The 21,797-nt window shown below is 41.2% G+C and overlaps 2 protein-coding genes across 3 annotated transcripts in view; both read left to right on the top strand.

The window, feature by feature from the left end:
* osbp2b (oxysterol binding protein 2b) overlaps nt 1-8,764 on the top strand; it is a 46,701-nt gene extending 37,937 nt beyond the window's left edge. The window contains exons 10-15 of the mRNA XM_041936451.1: nt 9-129; nt 794-897; nt 2,766-2,861; nt 3,244-3,428; nt 3,557-3,777; nt 5,719-8,764. Coding sequence (XP_041792385.1) covers nt 9-129; nt 794-897; nt 2,766-2,861; nt 3,244-3,428; nt 3,557-3,777; nt 5,719-5,861 — 870 coding nt within the window. The 3' untranslated portion in view covers nt 5,862-8,764. The remainder of the gene's footprint in view (nt 1-8; nt 130-793; nt 898-2,765; nt 2,862-3,243; nt 3,429-3,556; nt 3,778-5,718) is intronic.
* Nucleotides 8,765-18,570: 9,806 nt separating this feature from the next.
* Nucleotides 18,571-21,791, top strand: si:ch211-102c2.8. Of its 2 annotated transcripts, none has more exons than XM_041937088.1 (7): nt 18,571-18,792; nt 18,889-19,015; nt 19,110-19,193; nt 19,288-19,499; nt 19,896-19,971; nt 20,074-20,271; nt 21,002-21,791. In XM_041937088.1, the coding sequence occupies exons 1-7, from the start codon at nt 18,635-18,637 to the stop codon at nt 21,068-21,070; spliced, it is 924 nt and encodes a 307-aa protein (XP_041793022.1). In that variant the 5' UTR covers nt 18,571-18,634; the 3' UTR covers nt 21,071-21,791. The 2 variants fall into 2 exon arrangements, with proteins under 2 accessions (XP_041793022.1, XP_041793021.1); XM_041937087.1 differs by having other exon boundaries at nt 19,095-19,193.
* The last annotated feature ends 6 nt before the right edge of the window (nt 21,792-21,797 follow it).

The raw sequence follows: 21,797 nt of genomic DNA, 5'->3' as shown, positions 1-21,797 counted from the left end.
CTTCTAAGGTGAGCCATCATCCCCCTGCAGCTGCACATCATGTGGTTTCCCAACGAGGCTGGACCCTGTGGCAGGAAATCACCATCGCCAGCAAGTTCCGTGGCAAATACCTCTCCATAATGCCTCTGGGTGAGACATTTCGTATTTGATGGGGAAGCAAACAAACTATATATGTAAATAAATGTTCCATCATGCAAATTCAGCAGCCACAGCAGGCAGAGTTTTGTTAGAAAGAGGACTGCACTGCCTCCCACACAATGTAAAGCCAGGGGAAAAGCTGTGAGAATGAATCAGGAGGGTTTTATGACCCTTTTGACACATACATAAAGTATGGGTATAAAGGGAGCTCTCTGTTGCACTGGGACAGCAGAGAGCAGGGGTCTGTTGGCTCAGATAAATGAGAGATTTGATAGATGAAGGTCCAGCCAAGGGATGCAGTAGTATTTATCTGACTTCTCTCACCTCCTACCTGCTGTGAGGTGCCATGTAATGGAAAAAACTCTTAAGTGGAAAGCATTTACGGTCAAATACATGTTATCAATCTTGCAGGCTTAGATCACACTGGAAGTAGGTGGAAATGTATTGCCTGTGCACAGTGCATGAATGTGTTGGATGACATGTTTTTCAGCTGCCGCAGGTAGAATTGAGCAAGTTCACGACCAGATTTAGATCAGAAAAGGAAACCCACAATCTAACACATCACTTTCAGGTCCGCAATTGCAGAATGTCGGCAAAGCAGCTGTGATATCTCTTTTCTCGAATCAGCCTTTTGTCCTTGCTGTTTCCTCCCCAGGTGCCATTCACCTGCAGTTCCACTCCAGCGGGAACCACTATGTGTGGAGAAAGGTCACCTCCACAGTGCACAACATCATTGTGGGCAAGCTGTGGATTGACCAGGTCTGTTTGTGAGCACTTCTCATTGGTAGCATTCATTGATCCGCAGCTCCAAACACACAACCCTGCCTGAATACCTCTGATCTTCCAGAGTAGCCTATAGATGTTGTTCCCTCCTGCGTTGCAGTGGTGTGTGGTACAGACAAGCAGAGAAGAGCGCTGTGAAGACGGGAATCAGTGCAAAGCCTTACAGTACATGAATAAGGAGCTTCACAATCTCTAGGGATTTATCTTTAGCTTTGATCTCTAATAACACCCTAAAATAACAGCCTTTTCTTTCTGCAAGATGGCCCAGTTATATTGGGGGCGGGGGGACTTGGGCTCACGTCTGCATGTCTGTCTATCTGTCTGTGCAGAGTCGTGTCTGCTTGTTTAGAAGTGTAATTCTTCTTTTTTCCCTCCACCTTGTATCAGTATGTGTGTGTGTGTGTGTGTGTGTGTGTGTGTGTGTCTGTGTGTGTGTGTGTGTGTGTGTGTTTTCATGTAGGAATAGGTGTGTAGACATCGTGGCTACAGACTACTGTAGGAATATCAGTTGTTATCAGTCTAATTGTTAAACCAAAGAATACTGAGTTGGTGATATGGAATAGTTTACAAATATCCACTATTTCCTGGATATTTCTGCCATTTATTTGACTGGTTCATGCTGATGTTTATGATAAAAAACCCTGTGGAATTCTGTATATGTTCATCATTTCACACCATTTTGCATTTTGTTAAGGTCTAACAAATGTGCATTTCCTACCTACAAAAATTACAAAGCCTTTTTTGAATGATTTAAAACCTCTTTTGTGTACATTTTGAGATTACATTGGTCTTGGTCTTCTTCTATGGTTGCTTTTTTTTTGGTCATCTGTTTTTATTATGTTGAAACTTAGGCTTCACTTCACTTCCTAACTGGTGACAATATACAACAGAAATGTCTCCAAATAAGCGGTTATGGTTATTTTTATGATTGGCATGTAAATTTAAGATTCTAGTCGAGCAAAACAATACCGCGTCTGCGTCCAGACAAATTACTTTGTCCAATATTTACACATTTTTACTCTTTATTGTTTTGCTTTCTCCGTTCAATACGTTTACCTACTCCTGCTGCCTCTATGCATCACTCTGCCCACTCTGCTGCCCTCTGGTGCAGAACGGGGTCAACCAGACAAATCCATACCAAACTACAGAAACTATTCTGCTGCTGCCAGTGCAACAGCAGACAGTGCTGTCAGGAGCACAGCAAGTGAAGCCAGAGAGGGCGATCTGCACGGCATTGGCATAGGGATATTATCCCTGAACTAAGGTTGCGTCAAAAACACTATTTTGTCTGACAGTGTTACAACCCTTGAGATTTTAATTCCATGGCTGTTTGAGGCCATAATTAGACAAAATAAAATGCGTGTCACGGGTTAAGTGTGGGACAGTATGGCCCAAAGCAGTGGCCAGAAATGTTAACATGCCCCCCAAAACTTGACTAACACACACAGTACAAACAATATGGGGCCCTGCTCATCAGAACATTGCTCTAGAGCACTACACTACAACACATACTCTTCCACTTCAAACCACTGACACAACCACAGACAAAACACACTACAGAAAACCTTCAGCAGAATGTAGGACTCAATCACTTATGATAAAATGAAAATGAAAATTTCAAATGAAATGAAAATGGGACTAAGTACACAATTTCACTATTGACCGACCCCATCTATCCATTATTTTTTCTATTTGATGACCTTTCTGTCTGTTTGCCAGGTTCATCTCAGGATACTAATTTCTGTCTCTCCTGTAAACACACTGTGAATTAATATGCTACAATTGTCTCTGTGTGTGTGTGTCTGTCTCTCTCCCTCTTTGCATGTCTATGTCTGTTTATGCAGTCGGGGGACATTGAGATTGTGAATCACAGGACCAAGGAGACCTGCCAGCTCAAGTTCTCTCCATACAGTTATTTCTCCAGGGAAGTTCCACGGAAGGTAAATACTTCCTCTCCTCACTGTGGCATGATGTCATACATTGAAGGATTACTTTGTGTGATGCTGCCTCCTGCTGGACACTACCAACAAATAAATGTATACTTATTGTCGTGTAATATGGAAGAAGCTGCAGTTTGAGGTCACATTGGAGTGAGGTAACCTCCTTTGAAGCAGTACCAATTACCTGAAAATGGGGCACAATGCCTTCCTTGGTAGTGACAGATTTGGGATAAATTAATGGAAATTTGCTGGTGCCCTAGCTACTGTGCTTTTTGGTGCTTAACATTAGGAGGAAAAGACATAGTGATACATCTGCAGAGCGATAGCTTGCTTCAATTTCTCTATCCCTATAGTATATATGCAATATTTTCTGATTTTCCAGGTGACAGGTGTGGTGGCTGACAGTGGGGGCTCGGCTCACTACATCCTCTCTGGTACGTGGGATGATAAAATAGAGAGTGCCAAGATTGTTCAAAGTAGCCGAGGGGGCAGTGGATCAGAGGGAAAGCAGAAGACTGTGTATCAGACGTTGCCCCCCAAACTGCTGTGGAAGAAATACCCTCTACCGTAAGCTCTTGTCTCATCACATTATATGAGTCATAGTAGTTGTATAACAGCTGTGATATTTAGTCAATATCATTAATCGCTGAGCATCACACTTCGTAGCTCCCGTCAATTTCCTGTTGCTCTCTCAGGGAGAACGCTGAGAACATGTACTACTTCTCCGCGCTGGCGCTGACCCTGAACGAGCAGGAGGAAGGAGTGGGACTGACTGACAGCCGCCTGAGACCCGACCAGAAGCTGATGGAGGAAGGACGATGGGATGAGGCAAACTCAGAGAAGCAGAGGCTAGAGGAAAAACAAAGAGCCGTGAGGAGGAGGAGGGAAGCGGAGGCCTCAGACGCCCTGGATGATGGTATGAAATGGACAACAGGAAGTGTCTGATAGGTGAAGAGGAGTTGAGTCAAAGTCAGAGACAGGCATGGAGGAGAAAGAAAGACAGAATGCAGGGAGGGCAAGGGTGTAGGGTGGGAGTGGAAGGAGGTCTTTAGAGGACATCCAGGGTTCCTGTAGTAAAAATCCCATTAATTGTTTGCTTTGACAGTGTTAGTTGGAGCATCATTAGTACAAAAGATAAGCATCTTAATTAGGAAATACCTTATTTTTTGAGTAAAAAGCCAAAAAGAGTACATAACCACAAGAAAGAAGTTACTTACGACTGAAGGAACATTTTAGTCAAACTGCATCCAATGAAATGGTGGAAGCTAAATATTGTGTTTTAAACTGGCACAGCAAGAACAAAGCATTTTTGGTTTGCCACAGATTCGATTCACACCTCTAATTAGCTTCTTCTCCATAGCAATGGCAGCTGAGGCTCATGGGTATTGTAGTGTTTAGAGCCATCTCCCATATCAAACTGACATAAAAAACAGTATTTCTCAGAAACAAAGTGGAAATCATTCAAACTGATGGCAATAATATGAATCTATCTATCAGACTCCTGTCTTTCTGTGGTGAAAAACTCTGATAATATTATAAAAAGTAAACTGTATAATTGGAAATCATAGAGGGAAAAAATACTTCCAGAACCAGCTGGTCCTCCACCTTTCAGAGCTCTATTGCATTTATCTCGTTATAATGGACGATTTCTTAAGGTCTCCTGAGCTTAATGATTAGGATTCAAGAAGTAGTGCTTATTCCAGTAAGTGCAGCAGTCACTGCAGGTCAGAATTCAGGGCTTAACGCAGGAGAGCTCAGTAGAGCTGTGTGTAATAGAAGCCAGACTGAACTTTTCAGAGAACTCAGCAGAAACTTGTCATTCTGATGGCGCTTCTGTGTGTGTGTGTGTGTGTGTGTGTGTGTGTGTGTGTGTGTGTGTGTGTGTGTGTGTGTTGTGCGTGTGTTGAGCGTGTGTTGAGCGTAGGCTAGACTGTTTTCAATGTACCCATGACTTGTCTTTCTTTTCCTCCCTCTATTGGTGGTCAGAGTGTGATTATGACTCTGGTGAGTGGGGGTTGCCCTGTGCCCCTCTGTTGTAAATCTCTCCCACACACACGCACACACACACCTCATCCTCTGTGTGTCCTCTGTGTGGTCTGCCTCTGTGTGGGAACTGCATGATACCCCTCTCATATCAACTTCTCCAGATAACGACTCAGGAAAAGAGTTTTTCCTGCATACATGTGACATTTTCATGTAGAACTGGCCTCAATAATATATTACATGAAATAAAAGATACTACTCTAAAATCTACAAGCCTTCTCAGTGTGCTGTGGTGAAGCCACATTAGCAAGTGATTAATTTGCACTGCATTGTTGTCCTCTCTATTTGATTTATGAAGGGCACTTCTGTGGTGCTTTGGCCAACAGTAAACAAGTGACTTCATGCTCTGTTCGTCTAAGTTAAAGCTAACTTTATTATAAAGTGAAAAACATGAGCTGTTCGCAAATTTAAAAAAAAGTTAGATCATTACATTTCTACAAATTTTGACACATCTGAAAGCTACAACTTCTCCCTTTTTGACTGGGTTTCTATATTAAGAAACAGCTGAATTTGTTCCAAAACTGCGATTATGATCTTCTCCTCCAACATGATCGATCCAGGTCTGCGCATCGCACTCATTGTGCTAATTTGTATTTTATTGACGCTTCTGAGTTCAACGTATTCACCATTACATGAGCTCGGTCCACATTTGGAGCTACCCCAAATGCAGTCAGCAGCGATTGATTGCTTCCCATATATTTGCATATGTATGAACATGAATTGATCGCTCGGTGACTTCCCTGCACGTGTGGCTTCTCCACTACAGTTTGATTAAATGGCGACTGTTTAGTAACACCTGTGCTTCCTCCCGCAGGAAGAGAATACGAAGGCTACCAGCCATTGTGGTTTCACCAGAGGAGGGACTCAGTCACTGGAGAGACAAACTTTGTGTACAAGGGAGGTTACTGGGAGTCGAAGGAGAAACAGGACTGGAGCATGTGTCCTGACATCTTCTAACCCAGGAACTGACCCCGGATCACTCGTAACCTCATCAGACAGGGAACTGCTCTGCCTCTGGTCCTTAAGCGGTGGGGCGTAGCTGGCTTATGAGCACCATGTGGACCTTGTGTGAGCACGGGAATGTGTATGTTTGAACACACTCTCGGATTACACTGTACCTCCAAATGTGCACTCTCATTCTGTTTTTACTGTGGGGGAAAAGATGGGGCGCTCGCTGAGCAGGCCTCTTTCACTCTGTGCTCAAACAGCAGTGAGATAATGTGTGGATGTTGGTGGGGATGGAGTTGTAACACCACACAATAAAGGCACCTGCTCACTCCTGAAATCAGGTGCTCTCTAAATCGTACTCACAATGCACTTTTCTGTGTTCCCCCCATTTAAGAGTTTTAGACAGAAACCCACATCAAAGCAGCTCACGAGTACAGACTGACGACTGACAGGGACAAAGCCAGAAACAGGCACATAGGAACAGAGCAGTGCTGAAGGTTAAAAGAAACGTGTCCTCATCCTCCATTTTAGTCAGCACAAATGAGAATATGCTGGACCTGCTTTATAAATCTTAAATTAGTTCCCTCATTTCCTTCAATCTAATGATTTCAAGTGCTCATTATTTGCCCCTTTTTAGGAAAGAGGCGAAAGACAAAAGACATTCTGAAAAAAATATTTGTGGAAATAACTACAGACAAAATAGGTAAGAAGACTGTGACCATGTCAGATAATCCAAAACATGTTTTATATTCACCTGCTTATTTTCACAATCATTTATCGCAAGTCAGTTTTATTTAATTCCTGCAGTTTCATTTCTATTAATGATGCATTATTATTTTATTTCATAATGCCTTTTTTTTTAAATCAAAAAGTAATGCGGCACACAGGGCAGAGCCGGGTATGTGATTGGCTTCGATCGAAATGAGCTGACAGGCAAAAGCGGCCTTATTAACTAAAATGGGCTCTAGGAAGAATGACATTGTGAAATAAATGCACACTTTGGATTTTTAAAATAAAAACTGCTTTCATTAAGTAAAACTGGACAATGACAATAAACTTGTCATTGCGAAAATAAGCAGGATGAAATAACAGTTCATCATAATGAGCTGTATATTTTTAAATAATACTCCAGAATATTAGGATTATATTTTGTCTGTTTTTATTAATATGATGGTTTACCACGCAGCATTTATCTATTTCACTTTCAACACGTTACAGCTGCTATTTGATTGTTCAGATCTCTTTCTTGTATAGTAGAGGCTGGTTTGTCTGAACCGATGAAATATGCAGCAGAGCAGGATTATATTTGGTTTGAATGTTTGCAGTTTCCCTCTTTATACATGAAATGACGGTCTTTTAAGTAGTTAATAGACTGTAGTTTATGTAGAGACAATATGACAGCTTATTCATGTCATATTTTAATAAGAATTGTCTCTATGCTTCAATGCATTTTAGCCATCTTCCATTTGTGATTCTGATTAGTAAAACTCTGCAGTAGTCAGTCCTTTACTGTAGGTGTAACACATTAGTGCAACATGAACATCCATATCACTCTAATAGGAACCTCCATCAAAGAACTGAATACGCACTTTTCACTGTGGTTGACTATAGGTTAGTACATATCTCTGTGTTGATGATGAGAAATTTTCACTCTGTTGTACTGGTGCTCTCCCATAGCAACACATATCGTATCCCTGGTGACCATTTTCAGTGACATCATTCTCAGTGATCATACACATTATTAAGTCTGCATCAAATCACTAAGACATCCAGGAACTTTCTGGTTTCTATAGTGTGCACTAGCTCCACAGCCTCTCTCAGTCACTAGTTTGTAGCTAAGACGTTTCCAGTAGAACCAGTGAACGTGAGACTGGAGCGGTTTCTCTGAGGAGTCCAGAGTGGCTTCAGCTGACAGGAAGTTGTAGAGGCAGACAGGGCTGGTTCCTGTTGCACACCACTGTGCTGTCAGCTCCAGAGGACCCCCCCTCCTCACCCCCAAGCTGCCACTCCAGGCTCAGCACAGCTCACATGTGTAGTCCTTTCATTCAGTGTTTGTGGGCATGCTGATCTGGGATCAGCCCACGATGGTACCCTCAGTCTTTTGCCTTTAATTGACTGATCAAGGCAAAGAGTCCCCTGACCTGTGCACTACATGTCTCCGGTGACAAGAGTTTTGAGCAACAGTTAGTATTTTTTTGTAACTATTGCTAGGAATGTAGAATTCAAGGCTGGAGGTATTGTATCTACCGTCTAGTCTATTTGTGTGAATATTTTGTGATAAACGAATGATATTGTAAAATGAAGAATAATTATACTAATCTGAGTTTTAAGTTATCTGTACAGCATAGTTCAAATCTGAAAAAAAATGATTGAATGAGCCTGAAGGACTTGCTGATTGATTGATTCTGCAAAGATGGATGTTAATTATGGCACCCTCAATTTGGCTGCAGATTTCTTGTTTTATATTTCCAAACACTGTCTTAACACATATTTTTTTAATAGAGTCCTTGATACTAGCACATTAGTTACTGTGGTTCAGTGATTCAACACATCTAACAGTTCCTCTGATGTGCAGCCCATAAAGATGTATAAAATGCACTGGAAAAGAAATAAATTCACATCGAGCGAAGGAGATTTTCAGAATCATAACATGAGCTCATGAAGTGTAAAATGGTGTGAGATTGTTAATCAGTGAAGTATCGATTTGATAATGAAATTAACGATGATTGATGTTACTGTTCTTGCACAAAGATGCTTCTTCTACCCATTTACAATGTTTGAATGCATTTTTGATTTGTGGTTGTCATGAGCACAGTTTGATCAATCACTAAAATTCTTGCTTAACCCTACAATGCCTGACCCAAGAAATAATGGACAGAAAATTCTTTTTTTTTTAATTTGAAGACTTTATTTGGCCCTTTAACAATTTTTTTTAATTAAAAAAAATTGCAAATATGTTTTTTTGTTTGTATCGTTTTGAGCAAAGTTTTTACCATATGGTAATGCAAAACGTTTCAGAAATGCATGCATCAAATATGATACCCAAGGCATTATAGGATTAAAGGAATAATTCAACATTTTTGGAAATATGCTTATTTACTTTTAAAAAAAAGTTAGATGAGAAAATGAATATCTCTCTCATGTCTTTACTGTAAAAATCAAGTTGGAGGCAGCGGCTGGTTAGCTTAGCTTAGCATGAAGCCTGGGGAAACGCTAGCCTGGTTCTGTCCAAGGAAAACAAAAACTGCCTACCAGCACCTCTAAAGTTCATTAATTAATTCATTATATTTTGTGAATGTGAAATAGCCTCACACATAATGCCCAGGAAAACCACAACTTGTTGGTTTTACACTTTGGGTTTTGTACAAATGACACAAACAAGATCGTGTTAATTAGTGAGATTTAGAGGTGCTGGTAGGTGGAATTTTCTACCTTCAGACAGAACCAGGCTAGCAGTTTCCCTCTGTTTCCAGTCTCTAAGCTAAGCTAAGCTAAGCAGCTGCTGACAAACATGAGGGCTGCATCGCTCTTCTAACTTGCAGCAAATAAGCATTTTTTCCCCAAAAAACATAGAACTATGCCTTTGATTTTTTTTTTTTTTTACTAATTACTGCTTTGCTTCTCCTTGTCTGTCCACTTCACACAGACTCAAACATTTTCAAGCACGTATGTAGATACAAACTATTGATGGAGGTCGTGTACACTTAAAATCATATCAAGGGTGTCACATGTAAGGATGGACACTGTTGCAGCTTGCTGTCTCATGTTTTTTTATCTTGACAGTTGTTGTACAGTTTAGTTCTGTATCATCATGCACAGTCACAGCATCTGAAAGAACACAGGTTTCTGCTGAACGGTGTTACAGAAATTGTACAAATGGAAAGTCGGCGTGTGATTTCCTCTCTCAGCGATCAATTTGAGGTTACTAGAGATTTACTTTAATATATTGCTTTTGAGATGATTTTATATTTGAGAATATATGTTATAATGTTATATTTTGAATGATAGTGGAGAGCTCATCACAAGTTTTAATCGATGTATTTCCAAATAACGTGACCTCAGTACTTGACGTGACTTGCCTACTGAAGTAGCCCCAGTGAGGGCGTGTACAGTATCAGACAGCTGTAGCAATAACGCAGTGAGGCGCAGATCTGTTAGCTCACGGCTGTCGTTGCTTCAAACAGAACAGTTGTGGGCCTCATGCAGAAAGGGAAAAAAACAACAACCAAAGTGTATGTGGAGAGTGTACTGTAGACTAAAAAAACTCTTCATCTGCCTTCCCTATCTAGGAGGGTTCTAATGTAAACCCCCTCTCACTGTTTCTCTCATTTCAACTCACCCAACTCTTAACTCACTGGTGTGATTTCTAGCTTTAATTTTAATGCTTTTATTTTCTGCTCTGATTTCTACCTTCTCACGAGTGCCATTATTCTTATGTTGGTGTTTTCCTACTGTTTGTATGCACAATGGGTTCGATTTGTGTGCATGTGCGGCGCACATTTCCTTCTCATTCGATGCGGCTCAGTTTTGACGCAGAAGTAAACTAACAAAGTTGGGGAGGTTTGTCTTGCCTTGTCTAAACTGAACCCTGCTTCTCCTCGGACTGTGACTCACGGCTTAGTCGTGAGACGGAGCTGATGTTAATAATCTATATGATGATGAAAGTTACGAGACGCATCACAACAGCGGCCTGGTACAGGAGGTCAAAGGTCATTGACTTGCCTTGACTACTACCCTTACTCCCCAAGTACACGTAGGTGTATTCAGGTGTAACCGCGGATTCAACTGAGTTTTTGCTTCTTTTCTTTTTTTTTAATTGTGTATTTTCTCCCTTAATTTATATTGTTTAACATTGTCTTTAAACAGCAAAGACACAATAATGAAAAAGAAGAAAATAAAGTTGTTATTGTTGACACTCGATATCTGTTTGCTTCATTTTCTCTCTTCAACATCAGGATGATTGGACAGGTTGAAATTATATGTTTCAGATGGTATGCCAGTTTTGGTTCTCTCCTTCAATTAACAATAAACCTAATGAAAAATCTTATTGTGGTAAAAACAATCAAATATTTCAGGAAATCACAAAAGCCCTGCAGATGAGACGTTATTGATCTTGTTACAGGTGTAAATCATTCTGAGCTTCATTGCTGAGGTGGTGCATTTTGCATTTTTTAATCCTGTTAAGTTGAGTATTGTGTCCAGGCCATTTTTAATGAGGTGACCACCATGGAGGGAGAAGGACTCAGACACAGGACATATTTAAACAGGTGTAAATAGTACATACATGCATCAAAATGCCTGAAGTCTGCACCTCTGCAGTTGTATGCTTTCATTCACATTTTTGTAAGAGCCACTGATTCTCTGAGGTCACATGCTTTTCAGGGAACTGGGGACTCAGACCTTGTAAAGTGAGTTAAAATTTAATTAAACCTTGGTTATGATGGGTATTTAACCAGCTAAAGCATTTTAGGCTCAGTATGTTTATTTTTATTACCTTTCTTTCAGTCAGCATGGAGAAAACTTAGGCACAGCTTTCAGAGCTTAATTTCAGGAAAAATACTACAGACCGTACAATTCACTTTTTGCATATATATGTGAGAAAAATCAAACTTTTAGTACCGGTACTTCTAAAATCTGGGCTCAGGCCTGTGCTTCCCTTCGCGCTGATATTGCCGCATTGCGCGCGACACTAGAGCTCAGAGCGGGTCGCGAGCTGTTTGACCGTTTCCAGGGCAACCAACTGAAGCCCCTGTCAGTCAAGACTGAGAGTGTAATTCAGCGCTGAGGAGCCAAGTCCAGCATCGATTTAAAGCCTCCGCGTTTCTCCCTTTAATCTGGGTAAGTTCTGGATGTTTGAGGCAGTACAGTGGTGGTGGAATGATTTAAGAACTCAAATATGGAATTCGTTCGTTTTCACATAATCTGACTTTCTGTAAAATCTTCAGGGAGTTTCAGACAGAAACTAGCGTCTGTGACTCAGGTTAGCTGTGTGCTTTAGGTCATGTTAGTAGTGTTGAATAACTTTAACCTGTGCACTTCTCAAATCTAAAATCTACTAAATTTTTATATTAAATGTAAAAGCTTAATAATATGAAAAATCTTCTGAGTAGTCTGGGCTAAGAAAAATATCCTTTAATACTACTGACATTAGCTTTCAGGTATTTCAGTCATGGCTAGCTAAACTTCGAGCAGAGGTCTTGCATTGCGGTGTTGAAGTGGACTGGCTTGTTCAGCTCCTGGACTTAATGCTCAGTTTGGGGAGTGGGAGAGGCAGGAAGAAACAGGAATTTATAGTCCTCTCAGTGAAAAGAGTCTCAGTTTGGCTTGTTAACAAGCTAAATTGTCCTGGTTTCCTGGACAACTGAGCAACATAACCCCCCCCCCCCCCCCACTCCTTATGACTGCCCAGTCAGCCTGAACCACTGGTACATACTGGGGATGCGTTGTCTCTGTGGTACTGCTGAATGTCTGCATATTTGTCTTCAGCAATAGGACATGGCTGACAGACACCAGGGCGAAGCAGAGACAGATGGCGAGGCCACAGATGAGCTGCTTTACACTGGTCTGAGGTTTTATAAGCTGCGTATCATGTATATCTCACTGTTTTGGGAGTTTGCAGCCACTCTTGACCCTTTTCTCTGCAGTCACAGATCTCGATGACAGCAGCAGTGGGTTTGGACCGGATTCTTTGCCTCTCAAACGGGACCACTGTGACCTTCTCCTGGATGCTATTGATGCTCAGCTTGGTCAGCTGCAGGTCTGTGATTTTCTTTCTGCCTGTCTGTCTGTCTGTGTCATTTTATGCCACTTTCTACTTCTACTTCGCCAGATTTTGGAGGCAAATATCATACTTTTATATATTTTTATAGATTAAGATAATTTATATAAAGTTACCAGCTGCAACATTAAAATGACATTAATGCATCAATAAATATAATCCAGTAATGTGGTATATATGATTTTCAAATGGGCCGTAATAAACACTTTTACTATTGGTAATTAAATATGTTTTGATGCTAATACTGTTGTATTGTATGTTTGTTTTTACACTGTGGTATCGCTACTTTTACTTAATTAAAATATCTGAATACTTCTTCCACTACAGCTGTCTATCTTCACACATGTCTGTCCATACATGTAATTAGGAGTGCATTTTTTAAGCAGTAAGTGTGATAAATGTATGCAGGTCCAGCCCCAGAAACGTCAGGCAAATTCCAGAGAGCTTGATTGCAATGATGCAGGTAATTTATCATGCACACCTCATACCAGATTTGGAGGGGGGGGGTTTATCAGGTGATTAATCTGTGTTTTGATTTTTTTCCAGCTCCTCTTATGTGGAGTCAATCTCTAAGTAAAGACACTGGCCTTGGAAGTACATCTCAAACAAATGACACTCCCATGTCTTGTCTTGATTTGATACACACTCCGACTTTGGAGCAATCATCAGGTAACATTTACATATCAGTATCATTACAGGAAAAACTGTAATTTCTAACCCAGTTTCTTCACAAAAGGTTGTCTGTTTATAGGCTGTTGTTAGAGAAATAACTTGCAGAAATATAAATATTACGTACTGCTTGTCACCAGGTTTTTTGTCAATATTATGTATGTGCTTGAGTCTGCACAAATGAAAACAAAAAGTAAAACAATTAGGATGCATACATGCTCCCGTAACCCGCTTCATATTGAAGTAAGTCAGGTGTTGTTAAGTGCTGCATTTCTAAGTGTAACACCACAACGGGACCAAGTTTTTCTTTACCCAACAGCAGCCCATCTCTCCTCTACTCTTTCCCCAGAGAGGAGCACAGGCTGCTGGGAAGATCCTGTCACTCATGAGGAAACTAAACATAAGTTAGACAGAAAGACAATACACAAAGAGGAAATAGAGTCTCAGAGGGAGCAGGTCATCTGGAGGCTCAAGAGGCTGCTTGGAGACACCTGTAATGAGGGACAGATGGCAGGAGAAACGCATCCTCCTTCAGACAGCATCTGCACTGAGGACTTTGTTAGACGCTTCAGAGATGAGATGGTTGAAATGGCATTGCCAGAGATTAATATGCAGCAACTAGACAAAGAAGAAGAGGCTGAGAAGACAGGCATATCTGACTCCGTCACTTGCCAGAGCGAACAAAAGGGACAAATTGTTCTTAACGTGGACGGAAGAGGAACAGCAACAATGGCGAAAAGCAGTAAAGACACAGAGACTGCTCACTGTTCCCAATCAGACAAGCTATGTCAAAGAAAGGAACTGGATGAGCGTCTTTCTGACAGCCATGGAGTAGATACATCCCATGATAGTCAGAAAGCAGGAGCTGGAGAGAGATACAACAAACCACAGAGGCTCGCTGATGATGGCTGCGGTGAGTATTCTCTTTATAAAACTCTTGAAAGACGAGGAGCTGTCACAAGTGCTGAGTTTTCATTAAGTCAACACATGACGAGAAGAGAAATGTCATACACCTGTCTGTCCATCTGTCAGGTTGTCTCCACAAATACAAGACAAGTGGCTCTTTATCTTTCTTCTGGAGCCAAAGTCATGTGAAAATGTACTCTGAATCACCACTTTGGTCCATAACAGAGTCTTGAAATTTAACGACTCTAGTTCCATGTAATTTACTATGGATATTTATAGTGCCCAGAGGTTAGTGCCATTGAAATTTACTGAGCCTATTCATTACCTTTAGATCAGCGGATAAAACCTTTCCGTTTTGGCCATGAGCTTTTCCAGTGTCCTTAAGCCAAAATGTCAACTTTACACACCTAATTACAATAAAGGTTTGAGAGTGCATTCATGCTTGTATGTATCGTTTGTAACAGCACTTTTATATTGTGGATTATAGTTTACATTGCAGCATCTACAGCTTACTAACCAGTACTCCATTGTTTTGTCTCTGTCTTTCAGTCTCTCACAGAACAGAGGTTGTAACAGAACATAAAACCCCACGTCAGAACAATAGCCATTCTCATAAGGGCAGGTGCTTGGCAGGTACCACTCGCAGATTACACAGTATCTAGCTATGTCTAGCTAATCCTCCAGGACATTCACTCACTACAAACAGTAATTGTAGACTGCTTTCATAGGAGTTCCTGTGTGGAGTTTTGACACCGTGTCCATTGACAGTGACCTCGACTCAGTCTGTACAGAGCAAGTCAGGCAGCATATTCACAGGCGGCCAGGTGAGAGACTATAGAATATGCGGAGGGAAGCAAGTCTCATATGAAAATGACAAAGTGTGCTCATAGAGAAACATTTAAGAGATAGTTAATGATGAAAATCAAGAAATGCCTGGAAACAGGCTCTTTAAATGTAGAAAATAATAGTAAGATGAGTGCAGAAATGACGTATGAAACTACAGTTAAGATTATTTGTGTGACCTCCCAGGATGGCGCTCTCTCATTCAGTCTGTCACAGACATGGATGACTACTGCACCAACCAGAGTGACTATGACAAACCCACACAGGAAGAAAGTGAACCTCGTTCTTCATCAGGTAAAGCACAAGATCTGACTGTGCATTCCTTTCAGTCCACGGTAATAAAAGAACAATTTCATCTTTAAATGTCACAGAATTTGCCTTTCTTCTTTTACAAAGACCAGAGATCCTCTTATGGAAATGTACGACACAGAAGTCCTTCTGCCCGTAAAGCACAGCGAAATAAGAGGGAAACTTACAGGTAAACCAAGAGGAAGAACAATTTTTGATTTTAGAAGATGTTGGTCTCTTTAATGTTCTGTACAATTTTAAAATGCTTATTTTGCATATATTTCTGACTTACACACTGTGCATGTTTGTGTATCACAGGCTTGTGTGTTCTTTGGGTGATAATGACAAGGACACAGATGAGGACATGAATGACATGAATGCCTGCAGGAGATGCAGGACTGAGAGGACATCAGAGAAGATGCAGGCTGATTGGGCCAAGATGAAAGAGCAGCTCTCTGTACTCCAACAAGTGAGAATGAGTCTCCTAGTGTATTTTAATGTCATATTCAGTATAATTTGAGGAATATATTTATGTCAGCTGTTGGAATTATCCTGCATACATGTGCATGAAAGATCATACAACTGGTTTGTGTGTGTTCTTTAGAAATGTGAGAAAGAGGAGGAGACACTACAGTTGAAGAAGACTCAGTTAAAAGATGTAGAGCTTTCCCTCTCTGAACTTCAACAGAGACGAAAGGTAAAGTGTAGCATCTGATATACAGTAGTTTATCGGAACACTTTACAGAAGTCTCACTAATGACCACAGTTTATGGTTTATGTCCCAGCATGCCTTGCAGGAATTAGAGACACTGACTGTAGAGACAGCAAAGATGGAGAAGGAGAAGAGGACTCTGGAAGTCATTCAGGACAGCAGGACAGGAAAGGACTCTATTAGGTGTAAAACCAAACTGCTACTTATTGTATTGTACAACACTGTATGTATCAACACAATTCTGTGCTGTATAAAGGATAGTACTGTCTGACAAAGTACTGACAAATACTACAACATTGCATGTGTTGTAGGTACCAGCTGCAGAGGCAGAGGGACTGTGTCCTTGAGGTAAGAGGAACTCTCAAAGAGTCAATGTAAACAGACTCTGAAAGAAGGAGTCTTCGTTGAGAGAGTAATGAAACCTGAATCAAGCAATATGTCTGTTGTTACGTGTTTTAATATGTTTTTCGTTGCTTTGCTGTTCCAAAACAGCCCGGTGTTATCATGTCAGTGCTGGAGAGGGAGGAGATGGACAGACAGCTGGACAGTGCCAAAACAGAACTGTTTGCTGAACAGCGACGCGCAAGAGAGAAGCTAGAGTCCATGCAAGAAGTACTGTGTTATTCATATCTATAAATAGGATGACGGTTATAAACCATAACAACATCAAACTAGTTTAAAATAATAACAGCATTCTCAAGCTTAAAGTTCTTTACTGTCATATGACAACTACAGTGAAGAAACTACAAGGAGAAGGTATTTGTGTGTGTGTGAAAGATACATTTATTTTCTGCTGACATGTGTTCATGTGTGATCCTGGCACAGAAGTTGGAGGAGACTTGTGAGGAGCTCCAGAGGGTCACAGAGGCAGAGAGCTCACTGAGGAGCAGGTGTGCTTGTCTTGAGGACAAATGGAGGCAGAGAAAGGATGAGGTCGAGGTGACACCTAATGACATCATACTCCAATTTCTTCATTAAAATATATGTATATATGCATCTGTTTGCCTACTATCTTTGGTGTCTCTTTCCATCAGGCAGCAGAGTTTCAAGTAGGCGAGCTGCAGGGTGAACTGGGAGAATGCAAGATCAGAGTGGGTACTCTGGAGAAGATGTTGGCCCAGAGGGAGCTGCAGCTGCTAGATTTACAGGAGCAACGTGGGACCTTACAAGCAGAAAGAGATGGACTGAGGGGGGAGCTACAGCACCTGAAAACCCAGCACTGCAGTGCACTGAAAGAGACGCAGGAGCAAACCCATAGATTAATGGTAAGTGCATAAGCTAGCTGAGGCTTTCTGAGGTGAAGTGTACCAGTCAAGTTTTGTCTAACACTGACTAACAAATAATAGGGATTCTTCTTTTTTCAATGCAGGAGGCAGCACTGAAGCAGCAAAAGAAAGATTTGACTTTGGCTCATGAGCAACAAATCCAAAAGGTGATAAACGAGTCTGTAAAACTAAAATATTGACTCTTCAAATGATATCATCACAGTTTAATGATGTAGCAATCCTTCTGGCTGTTGTGTCTTCAGGTTAGCGAGCAGACTAAAGAGGAGAAAGCAAAGGCTTTGAAAGAGCAAGCTCTGTGTCTCACACGACACACTGAGTCCTTGAAAAGTTCCATTCGGGTCAGTGTGTTTCCCTGAATATGTGAAATCCAGTTACACTATCTCAGTGTAAGATATATGGTGAACTGAATGTTAATGTGCCTCTACTGGGTATTGAAACCCAACTTTTCTTATTCTCATGATCACTGCACCATACAGCATATACACAGGAAGTAAAAATACTCCACTTTTCAAGGTGTGATCCTCTCTTATTCTGGCAGCTAAAAGAAGAAGAGGCAAAGAAGTTAAGGGATTCTCTGGAGCAGCAGAAGCAGGAGGCAAAGAGCCGTGAAGAGGAGCTGCGTATAGAGGCCTTGGAAAAGGTACTCTGGCAATCCTCTACTGAAAATATCCAGTCTTTTTAAACATGACTGTACGATATTCACAGTATGCTCCCATTCAGGTGCACAACGCAATGGAGGAGGAGAGGAGGAAGTGGGAGGTAGAAAAAGTGGAAGCTGTGCAGGTGCACTGTGGGATACTGGAAGAGCAGAACAGAAAGAGCCTGGAAAGCATGAGGAGTGAGATGCAGAGAGAGAAGAGTAAAGCACTGGCTCTTCAGAATAAAGCAGTGGAGCTAAAAACAGTACGGTGACTCAGAACCATGGCATGTGACATGACCATCTTAATAAATCAGAGTAAATGCTCATTCTCTCTTTGCATGATTTTCTTTTTATCTGTAAGAGAATGCAGGAGTTGGAGAGTGAAAGCCGTGCACAGCAGAGAGAGCAGGAGTCTTTACTGGCTGTTATTTGTAAATCACTGAAAGAGGAGCACCAGGCTGAGCTGCAGAAGCTGCAGAGACAGATGGCACAGGTGCAAGAAAACCACAGAAAGCAATCATTTGCAGGCACATAAAGAGACGTAGTGTTGTAGAAAAGCTGATGCGCTGTGGTGTGTGGTCACAGGAGAGTCGGAGGGCAGCGCTGCGACTCGAGCAGGCAGTTCAGCTTGCAGAGAAAGAGGCTGACACGCTTCGCGTGATGCTAAAGGAAAAGGAGAGCAGCTGCAACCAAATCACAGCTGAGCTGGAGCAGCAACTCGGGCACTGGGCCCAGGAGCTGGGAGCAGAGTGCCAGCACCTACACCTCTTAGTGGAGCAGAGCGGAGCCATGCAAAGTTCTGTGCAGCTACCTCCCAGGTATCATTTCCTGCTCAGGCGTACAGTAAATACTTTAAAAACAACATGGTGTGTTTGATGATGAGCCTCAAATCGTGATGCCTTTGCATTGTGCAGTTCTACAGTAGCTGAAGCTCTTACTAACCTGAGAACACTAAGAGAACAGTTGAAGCACGTGATTATCCATCTACACCAGAAGCTCCATTCACAGAAACAAACCACTGAGCAGCTGAGCAAAGACAAGGTATAGTTCAGACTGTACACACATACATACATATAGTGTCTGGTGTTGTTGGTGCATTAAATGTACACAAAAAAATAAGTTCAAATCATTTCAGGAGCGAGAACTGAGCATCCAGAGGCAGCAGCTGAGGATGGAGAGAGACCAAGCCTTGGACTCTCTAAAGGAGCGTCTCATTCAGGTATGAACGTACACACTTCGTGTAGCTGACGTCAGTGCACAGACACACAGAACTCATCATTGACAGTAATGTTATGCCCGTCACATTTCTGCAGGAGCACATTGAGGAGTTAAGCAGTCTGAACTGGGCTCACGTGTATGGTGGAGGAGCTGAGGGAGGAGGAGCGGCAGCATCTCTTCGCAAACAGCTGAAGGCCAAAGACCTGGAGCTCAGGCAGGTTCAGAGGAGCATGGGTCAGTGGAAGGAGCAGACTGCAGCTCGCCTGGCATGCAAGTTTGAAGAGGAGTTCACAGCTGAACTGGAAAGGTAGCACATGAATAAAGTTTTAATCCGTGATCATTCATGCTATTTGTCCTTTCTCAAAACGACCCAGAATCCAAACTTTGTGATCCATCAAATAGAAATCAAACAGTGTTCCACTTTACAGTGTTTAAGTTTTGCTGTAATTTGTGCTATCCCACAGGTGCAAGACAAAGTTATTAAGGGGCAGGTAACTGGTTTCTGTGTCTCTGAAAACTAGATGACAAACTAACCAGCTGTCTGTCCTTATAAGAGCATGATCTCACCTCAACTCACTGCGACATATGTTTTATACCATAGATGTAACATTAATTATACTTGTAAACCCATAACTCCTCCATGTAGTTATGTTAATTATTCACAAGTTACAACCTTTCAAATGCAGGTTTGCTTGTTTTCCAGAAAAACATCAAAGACTCGAGAGAAGAGGCAGAGAAAGTCAGAGAGGCCCGAAGGAGAGATGACGCTTAGTGCAAAGGTGAGTTTTACTGTTCCATTGTGGGCTTGAACACCAAGCCATTACAGATATGTAACATAAAGATATTTGATATTTATCTGTTTTGTGTCTTTCCCCCGTCAGGAAGCTCAGAATTCAGTTTGCTCTCCCTCCCTCCTTGTTGCTGCCTCCCACAGCCCCTCAGATGTGGCTTCATTTAAGCTTCTGCGTTACCTCCAGAGCAAAGTCAAGCAGCTTCGTGTAGAAAACCAGGCCCACCCCTGGAGCCTGTCGCCTTCAAATACAATCCCTTTCGATCTGTCAGAAACCTGTCTTACAACAGTGAGTACATTGTTTGAACAGCAGCTTACTGTTGATTTATTGACTGCTCCCTCATTCAGTGTAAGCACTAGCTGCATTTACAGTGGTGATAAGCAAGCTTCCTTCAGGGTTAGTAATTTGGCTTAGTGCCAGGTGAACTATTTCTGTTAAGGTTTTAAAATGTGTTTTAATCATGTAGGATGTGTATGTAGGAAGAAACCCAGTTAACATATATTCAGACCATCATTTCTTTATCTTACACATGACAAGAAACTGTCCACAGCTGCTTGTCAGAAAAAGTGCTGTCGGAGATTTTTAGGTCTTAATATTGTGGAAAGAATTGCAAGCAGCACATTATAAAGCACAACTGAAAAGACAAAGATCATTAACAATATGTTAAGAATATTTTAAATGTATATATGGGTAAAGCGTAAATGCAGTAAATGCTTTTACTGCATTTAAAATACTGCATTCTTTATATTGATGAATGACAACTAGCACCCCCTCCTCTAGAAGCCCCACAAGAAACAAGAAGCATCATCACAAACTGCCTGCTTTATATTAATGGATCTGATTTAAATCCTCTTTCAGTCAAAATAAATATAAAAGCACTTCTAAACTAACTGTTAAAATCAATGAAAATACTCCTGTAAATATGGCAACATCATTACCATTTGCATGCTATTTCTGTGCTTGCCTTTATAATATAATAATGTGGTAATAAAAGCAAATACTGTTATCTCCTTTATAGATCACTCAAGGTCAAGACATTGCTGGGATTCAGAGCCACTCTTCCATCGGGACAGTCTCAAGTACATGAAACCTTTACTCCGTGTGTCTGTTACACACACCAGTAACATAATGTTCTCTGAGTCTTCAGCATTTCAAGCTTTTTTTGTGGCCACAGAAATGAATCATTTACTGTCACATGTGTGTAAGATAGCAGCTTAACAAGCAGGTCACAATGACAAATGACACAACCGAAGATTTGGTCATTAAGTTCACATTCCTCTGTGTGAAGGCAGTCAAATTTTATGGCTTAAGGTTACAGTGAACTGTGAGTAACTGATGAGCTGACACTTTACCGCAGATCATGTGACTTATGTCAGAGAACCTCATAAAGCTGACAGTTCTGTGGGAATCCCTCGTATACTCTAAAAAATGTGACATTATATGAAATTGCACATTAAAAAATCTATTTCTGACAAGTTAAAAAAGATCATTAGCATTTAGTATGTCTTTATGTATCTTTAATCAGCTCTGTGAATTTGTAATCTTAATATAAAAAGAGCTCTGCTGGGACCGATGCTGGGTTTGGTTTTCCTTGCATTACACATGCAGTATGTTATTGAGTGAGTTATGCTTCTGTTCCCAAGGTGTTTAAGCAGGCTGGAGTTGTTGCATTGTCAGTTCTTCTAGTATGAAAAATATTAAAAGGGAGACTATAAGACCTATTAATACCAATTTATTTAACAAGTATTTCCCTATTTAAGTAAACATAATGGTAAGCATCAGTCTTGGATCAGGACTGACCTTAGCTTAACTGA

This window comes from Chelmon rostratus, chromosome 5 (assembly GCF_017976325.1).
Source record: "Chelmon rostratus isolate fCheRos1 chromosome 5, fCheRos1.pri, whole genome shotgun sequence".
NCBI lineage: Eukaryota > Metazoa > Chordata > Actinopteri > Chaetodontiformes > Chaetodontidae > Chelmon > Chelmon rostratus.
This window is presented reverse-complemented; position numbering and strand designations above follow the sequence as displayed.

Coding starts and splice junctions, on each gene's coding strand:
- si:ch211-102c2.8 (XM_041937087.1), top strand. CDS start 18,635: ATGCTAAAGGAAAAGGAGAGCAGCTGCAACCAAATCACAGCTGAGCTG. Junction 19,500..19,895: donor TTCACAGCTGAACTGGAAAG/GTAGCACATGAA, acceptor CTTGTTTTCCAG/AAAAACATCAAAGACTCGAG. Junction 19,972..20,073: donor AGATGACGCTTAGTGCAAAG/GTGAGTTTTACT, acceptor TTCCCCCGTCAG/GAAGCTCAGAATTCAGTTTG.